Source organism: Diadema setosum, chromosome 18 (genome assembly GCF_964275005.1).
Source record: "Diadema setosum chromosome 18, eeDiaSeto1, whole genome shotgun sequence".
Lineage (NCBI taxonomy): Eukaryota > Metazoa > Echinodermata > Echinoidea > Diadematoida > Diadematidae > Diadema > Diadema setosum.
The window spans coordinates 33,004,268-33,030,010 of record NC_092702.1 but is presented as its reverse complement, the minus strand read 5'-3'; the positions used below and the strand labels follow the sequence as shown (position 1 = coordinate 33,030,010).

Here is a 25,743-nt window from a genome sequence, read left to right as displayed (position 1 = left end):
CAGCAACACTTGAGATCAGTCCTAAGTTTGAATATGATAAATGATATTGTGTTTTTTTTACGACATGGAGGTAGCTGACAATATATGCAGCTTTGAAAGTTCTTGTTTTTGTTCTATGTTTTTGAAACTATTAAATCGGACAGATAAGGAAGAGAGTACGCCCCCCCCCCCACCTCCTTGCTTTAACCCGTTCTGTACGAGAACCTGTTGGCTTGTGTATTTAGTACATGGGCATTTCAGAATCCTGTATGGAATGGGTTAATTGACCATTATCGTGCTTTGTTCACCAATTGGCACAATCGGATTGACACAAATGTCTGGAAACTAATCACCAGGGAATAGAGATTATCTAATCCCCCTAATCCATATTGTGTCAGTCACTATGGCCTTCCTGTTGGACTGAGTTGTGAGTGAGCTTGCTATACCACACCAAGGTCAATTTTGTGTGAATTAGGGAATGCTAATGAAAGAACTTAGCAAGTTAAAGGGAGAATATCCCCAAATGCATGTGGATTGAGTGAATACAGAAATATTAGTAGAACACATCACTATCAGTGAAAAGTTTGAGGAAAGATGGATATAACCCATTCAAAAATTAGGAATTTTTAGTTTTGGTACAGCCATCACTGGAAGAGAAGAATACAATAGTTTGTGACATCTTAGCAGAACAACAATACAAACAAAGTTTTAAGAGAATTTTCCACAAAATTTCATTATATTATAAAAATTTAGAAAGTACCTATGATTCCTTTGACTTTTTACTGATATGTGTTAAGGGTAGTACCAATCCCCTTGCTTTCTAAAAAATGGGAGTTGATTGCTAAATTGCATTATGCTAGAAAAAATGAAAATATCCCACTTACTATGATCGTCCGGTAATTGCAGAAATGGTGTTTCCCCCAGTAAAATACTCATTTTTTTTTTTTTTGCTATTTCCAGCATGGGTTGTGCTCCATGGTGTTTTCTTGATGGAACCGGGCCAAGTACGGGTGGGACATTGTACGTCAAAGATGTTTGAATTTAAGAAAACAACAGTGTCATGTAGCGCAAAGTGCTTAGATATGTTTACTTACCGTCTTGCTTTTGCAGGGGAAAAGTGAGAAAGCGAAACTCTGACATCATCGTCTCTTCTATTTCCTCCTATTGGTGGAGTCTCCGTCTTGTATCCTCTCTCTCACCCCATGTTTGGGATGCCTCTAAGATCAATTCTCTTACCAAAACTCTGTGAAAACAATCTTTTTTCATTGTGTTGGTTCTGTGCCAGATGCAACCCTCTGATCAGTGAGTTTACCTGAACTCGCCCTTTATGTTTCTGCCCAATCCAGCTCTCGAAGGCTAATTTTTGTGTAGTTGTGGTAGAAAAAAAAAAGTAACAACCCAGTGATTTTAAGAGAAATCAGCTGGAATTGATTTGTAATGATCCATCGCATAAATTTCTAACCACATGGATCACTAAGACCAGAAATGCTAAAAAGCTTCATAAGCAACGTGATCGAAATGAATGAGAGTCTGTGATTGATCATTGGTCAAATGATTGGAACAAATGACAAATAAGAGAGTAAAATGTGATAACTTTTCCATCCTATGTCAGGTTGCACTATGTTATTGTTCTTTTTCTATGCTTAAGTACCTTACTAACTTCCCCCCCCCCCCACAAGAAAAAGAAACCTCCTTACGAGCTTTGCCTATTAACCCCACTTTTGTGTGTTGCGTGACTTGTCTGCAGATCAGAACACCTTGCGACAAGAAGGGATTAATTTCCCAATCATCTGAAAACCTGTTACTGTCGCAATGTTAATTGGACATCCTCGCAATAGACTTGCCCATGATTGATTAATGGTTTCACCGCCTGTGGCAAATTGGACTTGGTAGAACAGAGACTTCAATTAAGGGGGGGGGGGGCGGCAGGAGAATAACCTGTAGTCATAGCCCTAAAGATGTGCCTCTCCCTTCACAGTGATGTGTAATGAATGTTGCTTTCATCAAAATGCATTGATGGGTGTATGGTATATGTTATAGAGTGTGACTTGTTTAAGATAGAATTCACTCATACTTTATTGCATTACTTATAGTAGTTAATTTTTGCTGACAAAGCAATATTAGGTGAAGCAGTCAATTGAAAAAAAAAGAAAAAAATAACATCACCATATTGTTAATGTGTGTTTTCTGCTTGTAAAAGTGTATAAAATCTATGTTGTTGTAAGCTTTGAACCATGGGTGGCTGTAGACATTTTCTAAATCTGAGGGGCCCCTCCATCTTCGTGCTGGTTAGCAACAACTGGATTTGTAAAAGCTTGTTGAATCAGTGCTCGGAAACAGACATCTGGTTGTCTGTAAGAACTCAAGAAAGAGGTGGTATCAGTCGACAGCAGCGAGAGGTTCAGTCTACCACCGGACATCTTCACTGCATTACTGGTCCTTTTACCCCAATTTGGTTTCAGAAGATGTATTGTGGTTCAGTACCTGCAGTTTCATCTTTCTTTTACTGTTCTTTGTATAGAATAGAATAGAATTTTCTTTGTGTTTGTGTACCGCTCACATTTCTGTCTGCGACTAGTCTCAAGAGATTCTTAACCTAAAGCTTTTCGTCCAGTTTCTTCTTGTTTTGGTCAAGATTCGTTTACTCCTTTAAAGATACCATCATGTGATCAGCACATTGCTGCAATGTTGAGGAGGGATGCATTTTAGGCAAATTATCTTTGGTAAGAAAAAGAAGTGATGAAAAATGTGATAATCATGGCAAAATTGCAGTAGAACATCAAAAAGGAATTAATTGCCACCACTCCTGATCACTCTAGTTGTGCATACTTTTGCAAAACTTGAAGGTTTCAAGTACCGGTAGGCCTACACGTAAATTGCCCCATTGTGTACATACAGTATATGCTTGTTGTCAAAGCTGTTAGTTAAAAGTTCTGAGCATGATGCAAATCTGAGTAGTTTGTAGACATACACAGGTAAACAAAAAGTTCTAGGCACATTGGTGTGGAGAATACTACGGTTTGATCTGGACTGGTGACAAGTCAGTGAATGCAGGAATTCCAACGCATGGGGAGGTATAGTGTTGCGTTGCACAAGCTCTATTTCTCATCTGTAGTCATGACTTGAAAGTCAATCAGTGGGAGAGTTGTCAGCATAGGCTGCTCCGATGGAGACTGATGAGTAGTTTAAGTTTTGATACTGATGAACAATGCAAGTTGATTGTGGCTTAAGATGTAGTGAGTTCTGTGAATGGCTTGAACTTCTGTTACCTAGGCATGCACTTGTTGTGTCTTATACTAAATAGGGCTGGATGTGGAACTGTTGTAGCTCAATGGATAAGGCCATAGACTCTCAGTACTTAGGTCTGTGGTTCAATTCCCCTGTCAGCAGTGGTAGTGCTCTCAAAGCAAGACACCTTGCCGTCATTGCCCATTCCTTTAGAGGGCATTTATGTCTTTGGTAGATGAAGCTGGATGTTTCAGTATGGTGGCCCAATTGATAAAACACCAGACCCTAAATCATGAGGTCTGTTGTTCAAACCCCTGTCAGCAGTCATAATACCCTCAAAGGCAGAATACTTGCCCTCAATGGGTAATCCTTTGAAGGGCACTAAAGCCATTAGCCTGTAGCTACTCACCTACGACCAGGTAATTCCTGCTTCCTTAATGGTAAATCAATCAATCAAGTTTTTTATGTTCTTTTCTGCATGGTGTAGATTACGAAAACAATTGAATTCTTTCTGTCAATGTAAAATTCACTACCATGATATTTATGTTTTCTTCAGGCAGGAAAAAGACACAAAAAGAAAGAGGGGACAAGTAGGGGCTAATTTTCAAGGAAAAGAAATTATGGAATAACCTATTTTCAAATAGGATTTATCATTTAAAAAGAGTGCAATATCTTAACAATTCCTTTTTTTTTCTGTAAAGATTTTTTATTACTGCAACAAATCTCATTTTCCTGTTGGTTCAGTTTAAAAAAGATTGAGTATCCAGAAACTTTGCATGGTGCCTCCATCGGAGAAGAGAAAATATGAATGTGAACAAAACCGTAGAATAAATCAATTGTTGTCTGTTGCGGTGTTTCTTCAGACTTAATTGTGATTACTTTGCAGAGTCAAACCAGTGGTTTCGATTAAAATTTGCGGAATTGCTTTTTGCTGACTCCTGGGATGCACAGAGAAAGTGAAACTCTTTTGTTATGAATGCCACAAAGTGTCCACTTACACACCGGAGTTGCTTGAAAAGGGGGAAGAAAAGGGGATGAATAGACCCTTGCCGTTCATGTTTGTCAGGAAGTTGTCCTACGTTCTCAAGTTATCATCACTTCCTCATTGACGCCCTCAGTCCGCGCACTCGTGGAGAGGCAGAGCTAAATTCTCGGCTTCCTCGGGGGTGGTTCGCCACAAGAAAGAGAGAGATATATATATGTACGACTCCACCCCATAAACACGGCACTGACAAATGGTTGATGCGACAAGTGTGCCTCGTGAGTGACAAAGAGCCTGCCCAACCTAAGTGTGGGGATTTGCTTGGCTGAAACATGCAGACTGATTTGCAGATGACAATCTGGTGCTGCTTGAGGTGAATGGCCTGCGGGCAAGTTTGCAGCCAGTCAGAGTCCAAGTCAAGAGGAACATAATGATATAATAATGTTTGAAGCACCAGGGAGCACAACATTGTGATGGAGAGATTGGGGCATAAACGTCTTGAGAAGAAGAGTTACCATTTGGTATACTAGTAGTTACCGCCTTCCGGATCGATACTCATCTCCGTTCTCATTGATGAGCTCTTCACTGCTGATTCTGAAGCGGTGTTAGTCCTTGGAGATATTTGCGGATGCTATGTGCAATGTGAAGGTGATTCCAGGGCTGTGTCGTCTGTGGCTGAAACTAAAAGAGCATTTGGAACAATAGACTCGCTGTGATCTACCCATGTGACTGATAAATATGCCCCCAACATCTCTCAGTGAGAAACAGTCCACTGTCGCCTGGAGTTGGGACGTCATCAGCCGTGAGACTTGCATCAACTTTACTGAAACATTTTCATCCGCTTCTTCACTAGAGAGAGCTGGCTTGTTTAGAATGCTATTTAGAGAAAACAAAAGCAGGACACAACTGGCGTGAGTTATCTTTCCAAAGATGTCCAAAGGGGGACTGGATGTGGATTCAATTCACGCAGTGTTCTTTTGCCAGAGCAAAGCTAGGATGCACTAGATCGTAGATGGAAGATTGGTATATTTGCTGGATTTTTTTTTTTTTAAGCAGTGACGCCAGACACAGTCGATGACTTTATTCAAACTGCCTTGTGTTGGATTTTAATGACTATGTCTGTTTCCAAAACATGGTCTACAATGGTGATGGGGAAAAAAGGTTATGCAAGCAGCAGACTGACATCTTGAAAGCAGATTTCCCCCCCCCCCCCCAGTATTGTGATACTTGTTTGTTTGTTTTGATGTTTCCATTGGAATCATTTGTTGGGTTTGATTCTGATTTACATTGGATATCGTCTCCCCTATCAAACCTTGAGGATTTGTGAGATGGTGTACTTTTGCAGATTTGGATCTGTGCCACTTTTTTTTTTTTCACAAAGTGGGGACTGCGCATGTGATGCAATGCTTTAATTCTGAGACGTGTGTTTACATGCACCATTGGGATGATATGGACTCGCTATCAATTATGCCATCCATGCCAATTTTAGATGAAATCAAGGACACCTTAGCTTTGTTGTTATCTGAAAATTCCCGTCTTCTGATTGTACTTCATTAAGACCGTCTTGAAGTGATGTTTCGCATATTTTGTTGAGTAGAAGTGGTACGGGATCATGCTTTGACTGAATTTCCTCCACTGGCTGCAGGAAAGGCAGTGAGTACTTCTTGCAAAACATTGGAATTCCATTTGGATCTTCACTGTTGATGGATTATTTAACAATATACAAAAACTTCATTCATTAGTGACTACATCATGCCGGGCAGCACTATAGCATTCACATATCAAGGACGTAAGTATGACTTTACCCTCCCCCCCCCCCCCTTACCACATTATTTATTATTGCACATATTGTCAGCTGAGAACAAGAAGAGCGCTTGGGCACTAAATAATAACAATGAAACAATCATTTTTTTAATGAAATAAAATTTTTATTCAATCAAAAGTGAGTAGATTTATAAGCATTTTATTGGGTAAAATATTGCCCTACTGGTTTTAATTTTCAACATTTTACTGATAATGAAAACAATTTAAGATTGATACCATAATGGAGAGGGGATGTAGCTCTACAGCATGATACCAATACCTCAGTACTCCCCATAATTGCGATAATGCCTTTCTGGTTCTCCGCCGGTGATGTATGAATGAGTGACTGAATCAGAGAAATCTGGGCTAGATGTGGAAGCACTGTTCAGTGATGTTCACATAAAGCTGAAATATTGACACAAGAGTTGTTTGAAGTGTACACTCATTAGGTATACCATAAATGCATCTTCCTTATGCATGACTGAATAATTTTTGTTTCCCATGAACATAGTAAGCATGACTGTTCATGAAAGAAAAGGAAATGCCAAAGATATCAAAGGTAAAATTTGTCACTTGTATTTGGAAGAAAAAGTTAACTTTGTGATTATGCAATATCTGATAACTGCACACACCATACTTTCTTGGTCTCCAGGAGAGAGGTATATTTTAATGAGATCTGATCTCGTCACTGGGGCGAGATTGGTGATCTGAAGGATTGGGGGAGGGGGCAGTAGATGATGTATCAAACAAGATAAACACTGAAGTATTTTTCACATTTTGCCCTTATTCATACAGGCAAAATGACATCTGATCAAGAAGTTGTTATTCAATGAAACAGTCCATGTTACAGAACTGGAGACTTATGGCAACAGCATTTGATTGTAGGCTACCTGTGTGTTTATCCAGTCTTTGAGGGAGCACCCCTTCCAAAAACACAAGTACATGTTGGAGTGGGGATGTCACAGATAGATCAGTGAATTTGGGATGAATATGATGAAAATATACTTCAAGCATTTTCATGCATATTATTTTCATCAATATTGCAACCTGTGGATGCCATGATCACTTCTCAATGGTTGACAATCACTCAACAATGTGTGAGAAACTTTTTGAAGAATGCAGTATGGTGGAAAAGGTACTGGAATTCTAAACAGGAGTTCCTAGGTTAGAACTCTTCTTCACTGCTTACATTTTCTTTTTCTGTTCTCGATAGTGTAACCACTGATAGTACTGATTTTGAACCTTAAGTATCTGTGATGCTGATTATGGTTAATGAATGCAGATTGTGCCATTGTTGTTGGGGTGTCAGAATATGTTTGAATGCATTGATATTTCCATTGGTTGGGCTTTGTATATGACCAAAGTATATTCAGCTTTCTGAAGTGAAAGACAATTTGCAACAAATACTATTTGTTTGGACAGGAAAGTCTGAAGCATAGCTCACTCAACTTAGTGGGTTTTATGCAGATGACTTGTGTATAATATATGTCTTAAAAAAAAAATATATATATATATATATATATATATTTAAGTGTGATTATTAATCCTAGAAGTTGTGTGTGTGTGTGTGCGTGTGCGCGCGCAATGCTCAAGGTAAGATTTACAATGTGGTAATTGTTTAATTTGTTGGTAATTTTATCCACCAGTTTTATTAGACAGATTTGTACTGATGAAGTGTTACTTTTTCAGCAATGACACTTTTGCTACAATCTCAGGAAGGGAATGAAGTCGTCAATTTTTTTTTTCTTTCTGTTCATGTGTAGCGAATTCAGTGAAGAGAAAGTGAAAAAAAAAACAAATATAATTGATACTTCTTCTGTTAATGGCTTATGGCTTTTGTTAAGACTGATATTTTAAAGAAAAAATTATATAAATTTGCATCATTATTTCTGTACCTTCAGTTAAATTGAATAATATGCAATTACAGATTTATTCCCATCAAATGAAAGGCAAAACATCATGCAAAGCATACATGTAGTTCATTGATTATATTGTTTCAACAATCTGTAAGAAACTATCTTGAATAGTGTAAGGTGAATCACAAAGTATATTACAAGATATGTGTACAAATGAATTTAAATTGAATTTTAAAAAATTACTTTTTTTTTTTGCTGTTATGTTTGAGTGACTTTCTGAACTGAAATAATACGATGTAAAGTGTTATAAAACTTGAAGTCTGTATAATTTCCACTGAAGCTTGATCTACCAGTAGTCTGCCTTCTGAAGGCCAGTGAAAGTTTTGTCTTTGTGTTCAATGATCAGCTGTGGGAATGACCAGCGTAGTAACTGTACTGATGTTAGCAGCTGTCATTTTATCCAGTCAGTGGATCAGTTTCAGCACTTGATGCGGCTATTATCATAAATCAAAATATGATGCTGTCTGTAGGCATTGTCAGAATATGGAGTCTGACTTTAGTTTCATTCAGAAAAGTGCAGTTGATGTTAAACATCTTTTGTGATAAGAGCCCACCGCATTGGTCACGAAACAAGAGTAACAACAGAAGTTTCCGAGATTACTTTATGAATTAATCTTGTAGGATAGCATATATTTTTCTTGCCAGGTTGTTTATACTCTATGTAACAAACCATGTTAGAGATCACAATCTATTTGATAGCATTTTTTTTTTTAAGTAATGGTTGTATTGGAGTGTTAAAAATGTGACCATACATCACAAGATGAACAAAAAGTCGCATGCACTGATTTTGTGTCAGAGCTGAATATAGGTGAAATAGGTCAACCTAACCAATCTTGACTTTTTCATATTTTCTGAAAGAGCAAGTCTTCTTTCTACATTATACTAAAGTTTAGGATCATAAAACGAAAAGGAGACTGGGTTTTTAGCAGTTTTTCTGGAACACTTTTTTGTAGAATTGTGTTATTAGGTGTTTCTCAAAGAGTCCTCTTTTCATTTCTTAAAAACCCCGTCAATTTTCATTACTTTCAACTCCAATAACTTTAGAAGGGATGATGCTACTGTTTTGAAAGTTGTCATTGATCATTAACAGAATGTGTTTATAAAGCATGCACAAATTCAGCTTAATCTGATAGTCCCTTCATTGTTGTTGCTCTGGTGGTTATCATTTTGTTATTTGTTGCATTCATCACTCAGCTAGTGCGGCTTGGTAGATTAAGGGCTTTAATAGACCCTGTTCTTTAGAGTCTCTTTTCTCAGTTCACATTTATCCAGAGTGTGTACTTTCTGTCCAATATTTAAATAGGTTAGGAGAGTCCATTTGGATTGAGTTATGTATCATTTTAAAGCTTAGAGTCTGCTCTTTCAGAATCTGACCTCAACTAAAAATCCATGTCTGGCGACTTTTTGTTGGTTTTGTGGTGCATGGTCACAAATCATAAATGATTTGTTATGCAATTTTGATGAATGTTTTAACTTACCAATTTTAAGATATGAGCTTTAAAAGAAGTGCCTTTTTACAACAGTCTTGATTCCAATCTCACCTCATGTACATGTATGTCCAAAGTAATTGGAAGTTGTTTGCCTTGCTTTGTGAGTGTCAATTCTGATGAGGAAATGAGATGTCACCTTAACATGAATGTTACAACAATATGACAACACTATTGTATATCTCTCAGAATAAGCAAGAAAAGAAACAAAAGTATGATGGAATGGGATGCATCAAGCATAATGTAAACTTACTAGAGGCTGAGTGTAAATTCTACTAAGAGCACGATGGATGCATGGACAGATGAAAAGAGGCATGTCTGTATGAATTTCAATGACCAAATAGATTGTGATATGATGAGATGAAAGAAAATGCTTGGAGGAATGCATAAATTGAGTAGATGAGATAAGAAAGCATGGATGAATGGCATGAAGAATTCACCAAAGAACTCATTAATTTGTAATGAATGATGAATTAATCAGTGATTGATTTGTTATTATATCTGTGAAGTCCACTGATTGAAAATCTGTCTCTGTTTTTCCTCATTGCAATGTAGTTGCTAGTGGTAGATACAAAGTTGATTAAATGTGTGACTGAGAAAATAAACAAGGAAATGAACCAACAGTGTTTTATCGCATGCCAAATCACACCCATTTTCCCAAAAGAAAACAACTACATACTTTCCAACTAGTAAGATTTTATCAGATTCAGTAAGATTTTTTACGTTAAAAATAGCAAAATCAGATTTTCTGTCAGAGAAATCAGATTTTAAAAAAATATTTAGATATACCTTGCATGTGTATTTTCTGAAGATTTGACCGAAAGTAAGATTTTTAACTTCAGTTTGCATATAAAATAAGATTTTTGCAATCCACGAGTAAGATATTTCATCTTGAAATGTTGGCAGGTATGCAACTATAACAATAGCACAGAATGCAGGTGATTATTTTCATCTTTGTTGGCCCATCCATATCAGGTGCCCATGACATCCTACTGCGAGATGTCATGCACTGCGGCTTCCTCTACAAGAAAGCCCAGGAGAGGCGGGTGGACGTCCTCGGGGAGGTGGGGGAGCAGTTTGGGCGTGTGCTGGGCCTCCAGGACCTCTCCCGCCGGTGGCAGCTCCGGTACGTCATCATCTACCAGCACTACGTGCTGTACTTCAAGGATGACAAGGCCCGCCGCCCACAAGGCGTCTTCTCCCTGACCGGCTACAATAGGTGAGTGCTCTTAAAAGAAGCAAGGTTGCCATCCAAAAGGAAAAAACAACAACAAACCCACAAATGCATTCCGGTAATTAGCCCATTGAGGACAAGTCCCGAGTATACTCAGGCGGGGGCCTATGGGAAATGGGTGTTGTAGCCAAATTAGCCCGTCTTTAACGGGTTAGTGCTCTTTTTAAAGAGAAGTTCTCGTGCGAAAGTGGTAAGAGATGAAACGGTAGGATGTCCGAGCACTAAGCTCTACATCCTACAGCACTTTCGTCATGCCTGGAATTTGCACGTGTAATATATTCCACAAACGTCATCACTTATTTTTTTTCTATTCACAGAAATTGTAGCCATGCTAAAGATTTTTTCATTTTCATGTGTTCTTAAAGCAAAACCAGATAAGAAAGGTCTTCCATAGCCTCGCGATCCCCTTTAATCTATACTGCAATTGCCACATCAGGCTTGCTGTAGTTTACAGGCTGGTCTACACTTAATATCTAATCTGAAACAAGCCGTCAGTTAGTTGGGGTTTTTATGACAAGCTCATGCTTCTGGTATCATTAAAGCCTTTGTGTGGAACTAAATAATGTCATTTGCTACATGCTTGTGGACTTGTCTATGAACTCTCATGAAGATCAAGTTGTGGTTGTTTCTCATTCTGATAAGGGAGGGGGGGGGGGATGGGATAATGTTTTCAGTAGGTATATGACAGTCAATTAATGTATGTAGCAAAATAATCACAGTCAATTTCATGAACCCATGTATAACTTTACTTGTAGCTATCAAACCAACCAGCTTTTAGAATTTCCAAATGCCAGCATTGTTGGATTACTTTGTCCAAAAAAAGGTCCAAAAATATGCACAACCCTTCTAGAGCAAAATTAATCAGTACTAGAAGGATATAGGTCTAGAGGGGTGTGGATGGTAAATCTGTATTAAGTTTTCACTTAGCAGTATGCCAGATAGATTATTAGATTAGATAGACGTACTGAAGAAGTATACCAACAAACTGCATGAAGTTAAACATTGCCAGTCTTCTTGCACTGAATATCTGTTCATCGATATAAACTTGTTGAATTATGTTCTTTCTCCCTGTACTCCTTTCATGTGCCAAGCCAGCTGCCAGGCCTGTGCCAAGATGTTTATTATCCCTACTTTACTCGGTTAATTTTGGCGCAAATTAATTGTTTCAACACCAGCGTGAAGACCACTCCCATGTGCTGCTAATCTGCCCCAGTGATGGAGTGGAACCCATGTTATAAATAGATGGCTTTGGGCTAATCCACATTCACTATCTCATCCACACTCACTATCTCATCCACACAGTCCATGGGCATGGGAACTATTATGTGACTGTTGCATTTACATGTGAATGGGACTCGTTATAAATGGATTGATTATTTATATCATAGTTAATGCTCACCATTTAGAATTTGCCTGTTTGCCAATATGAAAAAGAAACTGTTCAGTGTCAGAAAGATGGCACAATGAAAGCTTTTTTTCTTCTTCTTCAATTTAACAATGAACAGCAATAGGTTCATCAGAATGTATTTCTGCTGTGGAGAAATTGAGTTAAAATCCACCGCACAAGAGCAGATTGTTGTAGAAGCTTAGCATTTTGTATAATACAAGCTCAGCTTCCTTTCTTCGTATGAGATTTGTGACTACTAAATGTTCTTTTTCATTACTTCATGCCCAGACCTTCTATCGAGCAACTCTTCTTTTAATTTGTTCATTCTTTCAAATATCTATTTGATTTGAATGTAAAATAGAATGATTAATTGATTACTCAATTATGGTATATCAATCCAACTAAGTCATTGAAATATTGATAAAGGCACATATTCATTCGTTTATCTATTTTTATACCCCCGCCAAACGAAGTTTGAAGGGGGTATATAGGAATCAGCGGACGGTCGGGTGGTCGGTCGGTCGGGCGGTCGGTCGGGCGGTCGGTCGGGCTGTCGGTCGGGCGGTCGGTCCGTTGCAAATCTTGCGTCGCGAACTACTTCCTCAGTTTTCAACCGATTCCCATAAAACTTGGCACAGATGTGTGCCTTGGGTTGTAGATGTGCAAGACGTATTTTTTGACGGTACCCAAAAGTATGTTGCCATGGTAACGGCATATTATGGGCAAAAATGGGTACAAATCTTGCGTCGCGAACTCCTCCCACAGTTTTTGATCAATTTTTATGAAATTAGGTACAGATGTTCATCTGAATATGTTAATGTGCAAGACACATATTTCCGCAGTGGCAAAAAGTGCGTTGCCATGGTAACGGCATGTTATTGGTAAAATATAGGGCAAAATGATTCATGGCAAAACTGCTTCATCAGTGTTCTTCCAATTCTCATGGAATTCATATTGAATGTTTGTCTTAGGATATAGGTCAGCATGACACCTTTCTTGACAGTGACAAAAAGTATGTTGCCATGGTAACAGCTCACATATTATGAGCCAAAATGATGGAAAATTTTGTGTTGCAAACTACTTCCTCAGTTTTTGCCCAATTTCCATGAAACTTGGTACAGATGTGTGCCTTTGGTTGTAGATGTGCAAGACGCATTTTTCGACAGTACCCGAAAGTACGTTGCCATGGTAACGGCATATTAATGGCAGAAGATCAAGGAAAGATCTTGCGGATTTAACTACTTCCTCAGTTTTTTGACCAAAGCTTATGAAATGTTGTTTGGCGGGGGTATAACCAGTCGCTGTAGCGACATTTCTAGTTCTACCTATCCATCTTAATATCTATCAAGCAGTTCTTCATTGATGAACATTAAATGAAACATTATACCTCTGGCAACTTGGTGGCTCACTTAACCCATAGAGGACAGGCTTATTTTGCTACAACATGCATTTCCCCTAGACCCTTGCGGAGTATACTCGGGATGCGTCCGCAACGGGTTGATGCTCTTATCCAACATTGTAGCAATCCGTAACCTCAAATCACTTTCACCTCTCTCCTAGGGTCATGCGGGACGAGGCTGTATCCGATGACAGGAAGTGGTCATTCAAGATCATCGGGCTCCGGTCAGATTCCCGAACGTGGTACTTCAACGCCGCCTCGGAGAAAGAAATGAAGGTAGGCACGGGAACAGTGCACCAATTGCTTTAGAAAATTTATGATGAGATGAGATGTTGCAGAAATCAACTATCAGCATTATCTGGAGCCACATTTGTATACCATGTTTCTGTACATTCAAGTGTATATTTTCATATGATAGTCATTATGGGCACAGCATGCAGGTCATTAGAGCTATTGTACAGTGGAGAACAATGACAAGTATCACCATAATGTAGGGAAGCCCATGTAAAAAAAAAATGTATGAACAGATGTGGTTAGGAATTCTGTTTGATGAGAAACTTATGTGGACATTCTACTCCATGTTTCCTCCATGAGACAACATTCAGGCGGTTGACTCCTTTAAATAACGTTGCCTCATTGTGTGAGAGTTGTGTGAGAACATTGTCCCTCAACTGCCAATCAACCTCTTGTTTCACTCTTGGACCATTCCGTGACATCGAGAGTGAGCGTTAAAGTTTGCGCGTCCCCTTTGCAACCCTGAAAATTAGATTCCGTTCTTAAGCTGGTATATTGTAGAGGTAAATAATGCAGACCTTTCCTCAGAATGACAAAACTGGAAACTTCTTCATGATGGAGGGGGAATAAATACTACAGATTTCTAGTGAATTCATTCAGACTAAAAAGACATTCCAACAATTATTCTCGGTATAGAAAGGGAACATATTCTTGAGTGACGTGGGGCTAGTTTTTCATTTCTTATTTTAAAACCTTTACTGCATTACTTTAAGATTCCATACACAATGGTGGGGGACATTCTTCTTTAACCATACAATATTCTGTGACATTTGCAAAAGGGATTATATATGACATTAAAGTTCTGTCTAACACTTTCTGCAATCAGGATTTGTCCTTTTCTTTTTCCTTTTTTTTGGGGGGGGGGGGTGGGCAAGGCTCAGGTGCATAAAAAAAATTAAGTTTGAAAAGGGGCATTTATCATTGACTGAAGGAAATTTGTTTTTAGAGAACAGAAAATATCCACAATGTATATAATTTCATGTACAGTTTGTGAAGTGTAAAAGCCCATTGATTGTTAAGTATTGTAATTTTTATGTTTTTATTGTAAACTGAATGTATTTCAGCCTCTGGGCTGCTATTTTCAGTCAATAAATATACAAATTTGGATTATAAACCCACTGAGGATGGGCTGATTTTGCTATAACACACATTTTCCATAGACACCTGCCCAAGTATACTTGGGACTAGTCTTCAATGGGTCAACAACAACAACAACAAAAAAACACCCAAGAAAATCAGACAAGCAGAATTGAGGACGTTTTATGAAAGTCAGATCTAACTCAAGAAAGTTACAGCCCATAGTGATATGTAGGTCATCATGTTTTAACCAAACAAGGATTAATTAGCCGCAGGCATACACATAATATAGTGTAGATGAGATGATGATATCATCAGAGCTACCAAGTCTTACGCATTCTGCGTGAGACTCAAGCATTTAGGGGCAATCTCACGATCTCACGCATGGCACCCATTTTTCTCACGCATCGGGCCAAGTCTGCAACTTGGGCCTATAATAATGAGTATAGCTCAAAAGATTAAAGTGATAGTTGCAAATGAAGGTATATTTCCCTTTTGTCTTTCAAAATAAGTAAAAAAATAGACACTTAAGTATGCACCTAGCTGATGAAATTGAAAAAGCTCCCTACCGTGGGACTCGGGGCCACAGGGGGGAAAAAACCCTCCCACACCCTTGCTCGCGCGCATATTCGCATGCCGAGATGCCGAGTCATGAATATCTCACTCATAAAATTTTTTTGAACTTGGCATCCCTGTATCATAGTCTCATACAAGTGTTCCACTGACCTGCGCACATTTTTTCTTCATTAGATTTCCTTTCTTATTAAAATGAAATTGAGATGTACCGGTACCATGAAATCCTGTCAGGTTGGTGTTGTTGTCCGCAATTTGTCTTCATTCGTGTTTCTCTCTGATTCTGTGATTAATGATGGAATGAGACAAATGGACCAGTGGGTGACTCAGCTCTTCCTCTAGGATAATTTCCTTGTTTCTTTTCCCTTTCTTTCTTTCATTTCTTTTCTTTTCTTCTAAATGGATGCCCCATACTCTTGCCTGCTGTGTCCGTAACCAAACTAATTTGTCAGAGGGGGTTCCAGAGGGAAGCGGAAGGCTGTCCGTCCCAGCGGGGCAGGGGAGGGAAATGATCTGGTTACAAAGTTGATGAAAGAATCAAGGGGGGGGGGGGGGGTTGAGGGGATTGGGAGGGGGTAGGGCAGGTGAAGAATGGAGGGGGGAATGAGCTCATCAGTACACTTGGAGCTCTTAAAAGTAGGGAGCCTTTAATACTTACAAATTTGCAAGCCCTTTCAGACGTCTAAGGAATTTCCTGTGCAGACAATGCACTTCATCAAACATATTCAGATATATATGGTAGTATCGATAGCCTGCATGTATGAGGAATCATACAATGCAGTGGCATTGATTAAAATGCAAAGTTTTAACAATTTCTTATCACCAGTTTGAAGCTGTCATCCTGTTTCATACCGCTTCAAAAATTTCTTTCATGTTGAAATTCATGGTTGTATGTATAAATGTATTCTGTATTACTTTAGAAAAAAAATGACGAAGGAATAATGTAGCGGTTTGAACACAGTGTGCAGTCTTGTTTGAACATTGTCAGCAGCATATTTAAAGCCAATTCATCCATAAGCTGTCTCATCATTATTTGGAACAACATACAGTGGAAACATAATCACTTGTGACTTAGGGCAATGTTGTCGTCATATTGATTATATGGGCCAAGATAATACAGTGGACTCCCATTATAACGAAATCCTCGGGACCGGCAGTTTTCTTTTTTTTGCATCAAAATCTTGTCATAACCGAACAAATAAACAATAAAAATACATATAGCTGTAATGTTGTGGCGTGAATTTCTATTTCGTTGTAACAGGAATTTTGTTATAACTGTGTTCGTTATAACGGGAGTGCACTGTAGCAGATACAAAGTACAGCGTGCAACTAACAGCAACTTTCTAGTGAGTAGCTGCTGAGAGGGGTGTGATGTGGCGTATGGATGAAACGGTGATTCACTCTTGAAGACTGGATTTGTTGATGTAGTAAAAGTCATGTTCATGACTTTACCGACCGCATTTTTGTTGGGGGTGGGGACCTTTCCTCCCTTCTGCTAGAAAATTGGACCCCCTTGGAAGAGGGCCTCTTCAATTTCCCATCCCTCCCATCTCCCCCCCCCCCCCCCAATTTCTCACCCTTTCATATCTGGGGGAACGTGATTCCGGGTTAAGTCACATGTCATGGCATGCTGCCTGCTTGCTAATGCCAGAAGTCACCATGTGCAGGGTAGCCGCTGACCAACTTCTGGTTCCAGGGAGCGCTGATAACTGTGATGACGTATCAGTCTGTTCCGGCATTCCCTCACGTCTGCCCGAAAAGCCGAGTCGTTCCTGTCAGATTTTGAACAACATCAGGAACCCCTGTGCGTGCAAACCACATCAAATGATGCACATCTAATGTTGTACAATTAAACTTTGTATAGTTGTAAAGCAACTTTGAATTTTCATTTCGGGCTCACCCAATAAGCAAGTGGCCATTGCCACTGAGGGCATTGAAATGACTGTTCTGTGATGCATACTTCTGGCTCTTAGTGTCCTTTAAAAGAATAGGCCTCTTTCTGACTTTAAAGGGATGGTACAATTTCACTTGAGATGGTTCTTCAGGGTTCTACCTTTTTTGGTGATAATCTTTTGAGATAATGAAAAAACTCTTATAAAATACGAAAGAGCATACAATTCTAAAAGGAATTCAAAGTTTATTTGCTGAAAATCGGTTTTGAAATGGCTGAGATGTTCAAAACAAAGCAAATCCTAGTAAAAGATGGGACCCACCTTTTATTATGATTGCTTTGTTTTACTTTGTTTTTGGATATCTCGGCTATGTCAAAACCGATATTTTATCAAATAAACTTTGAATTGCTCTTAGAATCGTATGCTCTTTTACATTACATAAAGTAGTTTCTAAGTATCTCACAAAAAGTTGAAAGCTGAATTCTCAACCTCAACCAATACTATACTATCCCTTTCCTCAAGTTAGAGGCTCAGGATGAGTCAAACATACTTCAAAAATTGCTGATAGAACCAGAAATAATGATATCGACAGATGGAAAAAGCAAGCAAATTTTGTGACATGCAGACATTCTTACTGCAATGGAAGAAATCACTGGAACCGAACCTTTAGTGCATCAGTTGATCATGAAAAAGGATTGTGAAAGTCCCCTTCTATTGCAAAAAAAGAAATAACATTTGAATTCATACTGCCCCTGAATAGGTGCTGATAACAAAAAAGTCCATTATCACACAACTGAACTCTTTTTCAATGAAATATTATATGAGTAATGACCCATAACTACAATAGGAAAATAACAACCCCTCTATGCAATGCATGATATTAAAATCAATAACGTCCTACGACAGCAAAAGGAATTCAAGGTCACTTGTAGGCAGGGTTTTCTGTTTGATCATTTTATTACCTGACTCGAAAGTCTAGCTGAATGTTTTCCAGACCCATACTCCTGAAAATACTTTGTTCATTTTGTCAAACAAGTTGTGGAGTGGCAGGTTCAATTTGTAGTTGCTATTAGCAACAGGCATTTAATGTATACTAAATATACAAATGATACTCTATATAGAGTATTGTGGGGAAGAAATTCACTTTTTTCTTTTTGAATGAGAATCGGTTGGAATATACAGTATATACATATGTACTAAAATGCTCTAATAAGATTATACCATGAAAATATTTGTAGTCCCCATAGAGCCTATGATGCTCTCATCTGTTTACTTATGCTATCCTAGGCTGTGAGAAATGGGGGACATTATCTTAGCATTTTGCTTTGATTTGATTTGGCATGAATGCAAAAACAACATTTGAATCACAAGGTTTTGACTGGCAAGCTTTTCCTGTGATCATGTAAACAATGGTTTGAAGATGGCAACCAGGGATAGCCTGGTGGTAGCGTCGCTGCTCGGAACAATGGTTTGAAGACACTAGCAATTTATGAACATCAAATAAGACATCTGGGTCTGAATACATGTATTTTTTAAAGAAAAGTGACCCATATCTATGCTGGATATGAGATTGACAGAAGCATTCAACAGTACTGCTGGGTTTGCTCTGGCGTTGTGCAGAGCATTTTAGTCTATTGGTGCTTGCTTCTGGTACCACATTAGGTTGAGGATCTATCAGACAATGAGAAATACTGTATACACTCTTATTTTCGCGTACAGATATTTTTTGCAAAAGAGGAGGTCACGGACATTTTCGTAAGATTTGGGAGCACTTCTATTACCTTAGCACAAGGTGACATTTTTGCATGTTGTTAAATTTGCGGTCAGATGTGATTCGCGAAATTCACAAAAATCCAACCCTTGCAAAAATAACAGGTCATACAGTAAACACAGTTGTCTCTGAAGTGAGTAGGATCATGTTTCTGGACAGAATTTTCTCCATACCATATCACAGTGACACTGTGCAATGAGCAATCGTATGTTTCTCACTTGAAGTCTGACACTCTCCACCAGCACAATGTCTTTCATCAACACATATTTCATTAATTCTTTAAGATATCTATAGCCAGGGCATGACAGTAAGTTTTTATGTCACTTCCCCATGGGGCAAGTTAAATCACTAATTTTTACATTTTTACATGCCTTAAAGAAACAAAGAATTTGCCCCCAATGGTACCAGCGTATTAATTGATCTGATTTTCATATTAGAAGTCATAATTACCATCTATTTTCACATGCCAGACATGCAATTTTACTTGCCCCTGGCAAGGAGGGTAATGCTTATAATGTCAAGCCCAAGTAGCACAGGACAAGATGGTAACAAATGTGCTCAGGAGAATGACACAATTATTTGTTTCTCTTTCACTTACCGCTCAATGACCTATTGAATATCACGCAAGATAAGTTTGCAAGGCAATTATAGCCCCCTCACACATTGGTGTCTGTGCTAAAGGGGGCCGCAGCACAGAGAAATATCTAGGAGCTCCTTTCGCCGGATATACCGGATTGGGTTCAACCTTGATTGTTTCCTCTCATGGAATGAAAGATGGATGAACCGTAAAACCACCCTACGCAAAATGGTTGTGTTAATATGATGACTCTTGCAGTTCTTCCACATGATCTATGGACTACAGAAGTATTTACAGGGCATGGGGCAGTCCAAATGGCCTGGGAATATATCTGTTAAGTTGAAATCTCTTCCCTTTTCTTTAATGTTATGAGTTCTTGAAACAGAACAGAACAGACCTTACTTTCCACCTCCCGACATGGACTGAAGCTGTTTTCATATAGTTTCTAAATTCATGGAGTAAGTGTCTATGAGCTGGACATTTCAAAACCTCCAAAGCGCAACACAGAATAAACTTTCTCATTATGTAATGAGGTAATGTTCTAAGATTATGTACACATAATTTATTTTAGTTGTTTAATCTCTGGTAATGTCAGAAATGAAGTTTTATGTCACATATATTTCTCTTGTGGATTAATCTTTTAACATAAATGTCAACCATGCATAGAGTCTTTGAGTTTTCAGTTGAGGTACTGACATTTTCTGAACTTTCATAGTCTCTTTTGTATTTCTAGTTGTGGATGGCATATTTCAGTTGAAATACTGATGTTTTGTAAACTTTTATATTCTCTTTTGTATTTCTAGTTGTGGATGGCATATTTCAAAGTTGCTATGGAGCGGGCCATCCATGGGAAGGCAAGAGAAAAGTAAGTCATAAATTGGTTTTGAGTTTCTTCTGCTTCATCATCACTAACTGTCCATTTTAGCTACTCCACAAGGTTTGACATGTCATTACCTTCATTGCCTTTCTCATGGCAAAAGTGATTATAACATGAGTGATTCTATGAACTTTTCTGTTAATAAAACTCTATATCGGAGATGTCAGTTTGCTTATTTTTTGTTTTTTATTTGTTTGTTTGTTTGTTTTATTCTGTTTTATCTTTTATTTTTATTTATTTATCTTTTTTTTTTTTTTTTTTTGGGGGGGGGAGATGTCTGATTTAAAGTTCGTAGTAAAGGCCTGTATGATTTTTATTTGTTTTATATTGTTTAGCCCTAGGGTAATGAAATACAAGATTATTTTTTAGATTCTGAGTGTCTCATTGTTTGACCCCTTGTCCACAGGTCATGGAAGATATTGCAGGACTTGAAGAACAAGAACACTGTGAGGGAAACTGTGGTGGAAGATGAGTCGACTCACTCTGGCTCCAGCACCGGGTCGGGCAGCATTACTCAAGACCCGCAGACCTACGAGGACATTGAGATGCCCCTCTACGACGACACGGCCAGCCCAACGACACTAGATCATCCGAAGAGGCCGCTTCCGTCCTTACCGTCGCCAGTGGACGAGTTTGTTTCGAGTAAGATGTGATTCGTGTCATCCATGTGCGTAGAAGATGGACATTTTTTTTTTTTTTTTGCTTCGTCAAATGAATACAGGGATTCTTCTCTTGAAAAAAAAAAAAGGTCCTCTGATTCGAAGCTTCATGTAAATCTTTGTCATTTGAAATCAGCAATTTCTGAGCTAGTTAAAACCAATGTATGGTTGTTGTTGTCAAAAGTCGAATAATGTAAAATGTTGATGTAATTGCTCGTTAAAACAGAACAACTCCAGCACTTGAGCAGCATCACATCTGCAGCAAAAGCGTAATTTCCCTGATGCTTTGGTTTTGTCACCAAGGTATTTTTTCAAAGATGGACTTCTTGCATATTTTGTCCTCCAAGGATGAATCAATATGTGTTGAATCCATTTCATTGGTCAACTTTGGCAAGCAAATTGACACAGAGATAAGAATTGTAACATTTTTGACACTGTTGTGTATTAAGATATTTCTAATAATTTGGAGAAATTGCACTGACTATTGGACAGCTGTTTTTCTCTTTCCATAGACTGTGTCCCAGCAAATTACATCTTTTCTGTTCTTGGTAAACCTCAATGTCATCTTGATACATTTTGTGTCACATGTTTTCATCTCTTCCTGTTCTCTCCTGCTGTTTTCTGTCTTTTGTTGTCTTGTGATGTCTCCACCTGTCTGTCTTTGTCTCTCGCTGTACATGTCTGTCTTTTTTTTTCTCAAGTTCATTTTTCTTGATTTGATCACCTCCTTGTTTTCTGCATGTCTCCATCTGTAGTGTTTCTTCGTCTCAATTCTATATTTTCTTTTCCACCCGTCCCCTAGCTGCTGGTCTGAGGAGACCGTCGGGCGGAGCCAGCTCCCGACCCGTCCCCTCCAGATGTCCCCCAGACCCCATGGAAGAGGGTAAGAAAGGGTCTCTTGTGTAACCTCTTACATCGTATGGCCTTGAATTTATTTTCTATCCCCCTCTCTATGGCAATGGTAGCGATGACCACGGTATCAAAATTGCTGTGAAGTGTGGTTCAGGGTATTTACAACTCCAGCAGAACTCTCATTGCACTTCACGTAGTTGCAGGCATATCTGCACAAATTGCAGTACAAAGAAATACACATGAACTATCGCATCACTTCAAAACCACAAATGTGACTGAGAGAAATGGTTTTGCACAAGTTGTATGATGGTTGATACAAGTTGTATGCAGTTTGTTGCCATTCGCACCCTGCTCGAGTTAACCTGTACAACCAACGGGTAACTTGTATTGTAAAGTTATGATTTTTGCTCAACGTACACTCATACGATACTTGCACAAGAATTTCACAGAGATAGTCAGGACTTGCATACAGGTTCATTCCAAGTTTGAGTAGTGCTTACTAACCACAGCTGGCAGGTATGACTTGTCTGGAGTACGAGAGTAGTTGTAAGTAACAGTTTGAAAGTATCAAAGGGTTGCAATTAGTACAACTAAAGAGGCAAGTATCCTTGCTTATTGCCAAGATCTAGATGCATACATAGTTACGTTAAATAAGATCACTTCATACAACATAAAGCTTGGACGTCGAATGGACGGAACTCTTTATTGCGTCTTACTTCCTGATATGTAGCCCTTCTGAATTTTGTTTCTATCAGGAGGGTATGTAGCTCATGAAGATATTTGCAAAGAAATCAAGAAGCTTTCCCAGTGCACATGGTAGGATATGCAAGCAAAACAGAATCCTTTTAACTGTACATTGTCTTTAGACATAGGACATTCTGTTCATAACTCTGTGTCACAACACGCCCAAGAGAACATTACTGCAATTTTGATCTATAGCAGTATGAAGATGTCGTAAGCTGGCGACAAAGAGTAGCACCGTCAACGTAAACCCTGTTGTGATTGTAACTATAATGTACACCCGTAGCATCTGGAGTTAGGGTGCATTTGGACCCTGTCATGCAGCAGCAATCTGAAGGTGCCCTCTCCGCTTCATCATCATCAATGTCATCATCATCATCATCGACGTCAAACTCGTCTTCGTCATCAGGGTCCGTGAGGTCGCACTCGGCGAGGAATGCACCTGGCTCGCCCAGCAGTAGGCCGCGGTTTCCCGAACCCATGACCCTCACCAGTGAGTGTCGGAGTGACGTTGCGCCCCTGGCGACCACTCCGGAGACGCATGCAGCCACCGACGATTATCTGGCACTCGGTTTGTTGAAATCTTGATGAGAGCACAAATGAAGCATCCTTTTCTGACTTTGTATCAATCATCCGATCATCACAAGCTTCTTCATCATCATAGTTGTGATTAATATGGCATGATTACGAGTAGCCTTCATCTCCATCAACAGCATCGGGCGATTTCCCTGTTTTAATGTTTGCTGTGAGATTGCTTAAATAATTCTTTACTCTCCATAACAATCATGTGAAAATGTCTGCAACCAAGTGAACGAGTACTCTTTGTAATGTTTTTATCTTTATGTCTGTTGTTGATATCTTAACTACCTGGTATTATTATTTTTCATATTAACATCATTAATGTGATTATTGGTATTATCAATACCATCATTATAATCATGATTTATGGCTATCATTTTTGTCATTATAGTATTATCATCATCATTTCTATTTTATTCCACAGATTTTGAAAATCACAAAATGCAATGAATTCAAAACATATTGACAACAACAAAAAAAAATCTGAAGAAGCATCACACAAACTTGAGCATGCTGGGCTACCTAGGTTTGTTGAAAGTCAAGCTATTGAATTTTGAGCCTGCAAATTTCCCATCTCTATTCCACCCAAGTACAATAAAGATTGATGAAAAGAAAGATGTGAAAGAAAGTGTGAACAAATGAGACTAAAGGGTAGGAATTTATTTGGTTCATAAACGAAGAATCTTGTGTAAAAAATGCAAGATTGTTTATTGTCTATAAACATTCTGTGATGATTAATAGCCAAATCGAATTGGCTTCCAAAAACAGACAGGTAGCATGCAATGTAAGAGTCACTGTGATATTGCAGACATGTCATTGTGAAATATACTCATTCTTTCTTGTGGTAATCTCACTGTAACATTTTACTTATTCTTTCCTTCAGTTATCTCACTGTAACAATATGTTGGAATGTTTCGGGTCTTTGTGGTGTATGTTTTCCAAAGTCTCTATCAGCATGTATTTGTTTGTACTGAGAATGTTATGGAAGTGTCTTACAAACATTTGAGATTATTTTTTTAAAAGAATTAATTGTTCATTGCAATGCTTTAGAGTAGACCAAGTCACACTCACATGTGTTCTTCACTTTCATCTTAATAATTTGATATTGACAAGTAGATGCGTGGTTTTCTTTTGTTTGTTGCTCAGATTGTGTGTAGTGAGGATGTCATGCTGTTGCCTGCCTGTGATTTTTTTTTCCCATTCAATTACATTCGAGATGCTTTTATTGAGCAGAAAGAATGATGTATTTATGCCTGCGAGTCGTATTGTTTTCATTTCGTCTTGTTCAGTGATGTGTTTTCTGCTCTGTGCAGTTTGATACGTATGGTACCACAAGATACTTTAGGTGATGTCTATAACTTCTGTAGATTTGAATAATGCACTTGAGAGGAATGTTTCTCTCAGTTGTACTATCCAGTGTTGCTCTTGACAATTTTGTTACTGGTATAATGAAAGCCCTTTGTTGAAGTCAGCTGATAGCATTTATAATACAAGCTTTAGAAACATGAGAAAGGCAATTACTCATCAATTATTTCTTTCATGCGTGGTTTTAATCACCACACAAGAGCATCGCTTACAAATTTTCTGTGCTCTCGAAAGGGCCAAGATGCTATTGTTTGAGAAAACCTCTGCAAGGATGTTAGAAAGAGAACACATCATTTTCTTTCCACTCTTAGAGAAAGCTTCTAATAAATGCTCCACTCCTACACCATTGTAAGGACTATAGTGACAGCCTCCTCCCTCTCATTCTCTTGGTTCTTTGGGCACCTCTTCACTTTTTCATCTTCTTTGTAATAATTGCCAGAGACTCTGATGTATTTGTCTGCCTACTTGATCCACACAATGTGTACTAATGGTCCTTACCATGACATAAAGTGTTGTAATGAATTGCATTTACAACTTAAGCTAGTACTTCAACAGACCTCATTATGGTGTAGATCTCATGCCTAGATGATCTGTGTATGATTTGACTTTGCAAAAATAGAGGCTGATCAAAGAGTCCAATTTAGCTTACGCAAAAATTTAAGCCACGCCAAGAAAAGCATGCAATGAAACTCCAGTGCAGCAATTAAATTTTCAGGAAACTCCGACTGATTTTCATTAAAGGAGACCTCCGGATGATTTTCAGATTTTTACATTTGAACAACTATAAATTGGTTAAACTGAGGACAGGGTTTCAGAATTTGTGATGATTGGGATGAAGAATAAGAATATTTTCAAAATTTAGAACAAATTGCAATGAACAAGGATGATGACATGGCAGAGTCACCATAAGAATGCATGAGTTGGGGCTCCAGGAAGCAGAACAAAAGAAGAAGGCATGCATAGATTATACACAGGTGAACTCGCAAGCAAACAGTATTGTAATGGAATTACACTGCTACATTTCTGAAATATGTGAACCTCCTATGTCATCATCCTTGTTCAGTGTAATTT

At 38.5% G+C, this 25,743-nt stretch overlaps 1 protein-coding gene across 1 annotated transcript in view; it reads left to right on the top strand.

The window, feature by feature from the left end:
• Positions 1–25,743, top strand: part of LOC140241788 (SH3 domain-binding protein 2-like) — a 50,929-nt gene that overhangs the window by 14,388 nt on the left and 10,798 nt on the right. The window contains exons 2-6 of the mRNA XM_072321538.1: positions 10,371–10,614; positions 13,577–13,691; positions 20,403–20,464; positions 20,883–21,118; positions 21,938–22,018. Of these exons, the coding sequence (XP_072177639.1) occupies positions 10,371–10,614; positions 13,577–13,691; positions 20,403–20,464; positions 20,883–21,118; positions 21,938–22,018 (738 nt within the window). The remainder of the gene's footprint in view (positions 1–10,370; positions 10,615–13,576; positions 13,692–20,402; positions 20,465–20,882; positions 21,119–21,937; positions 22,019–25,743) is intronic.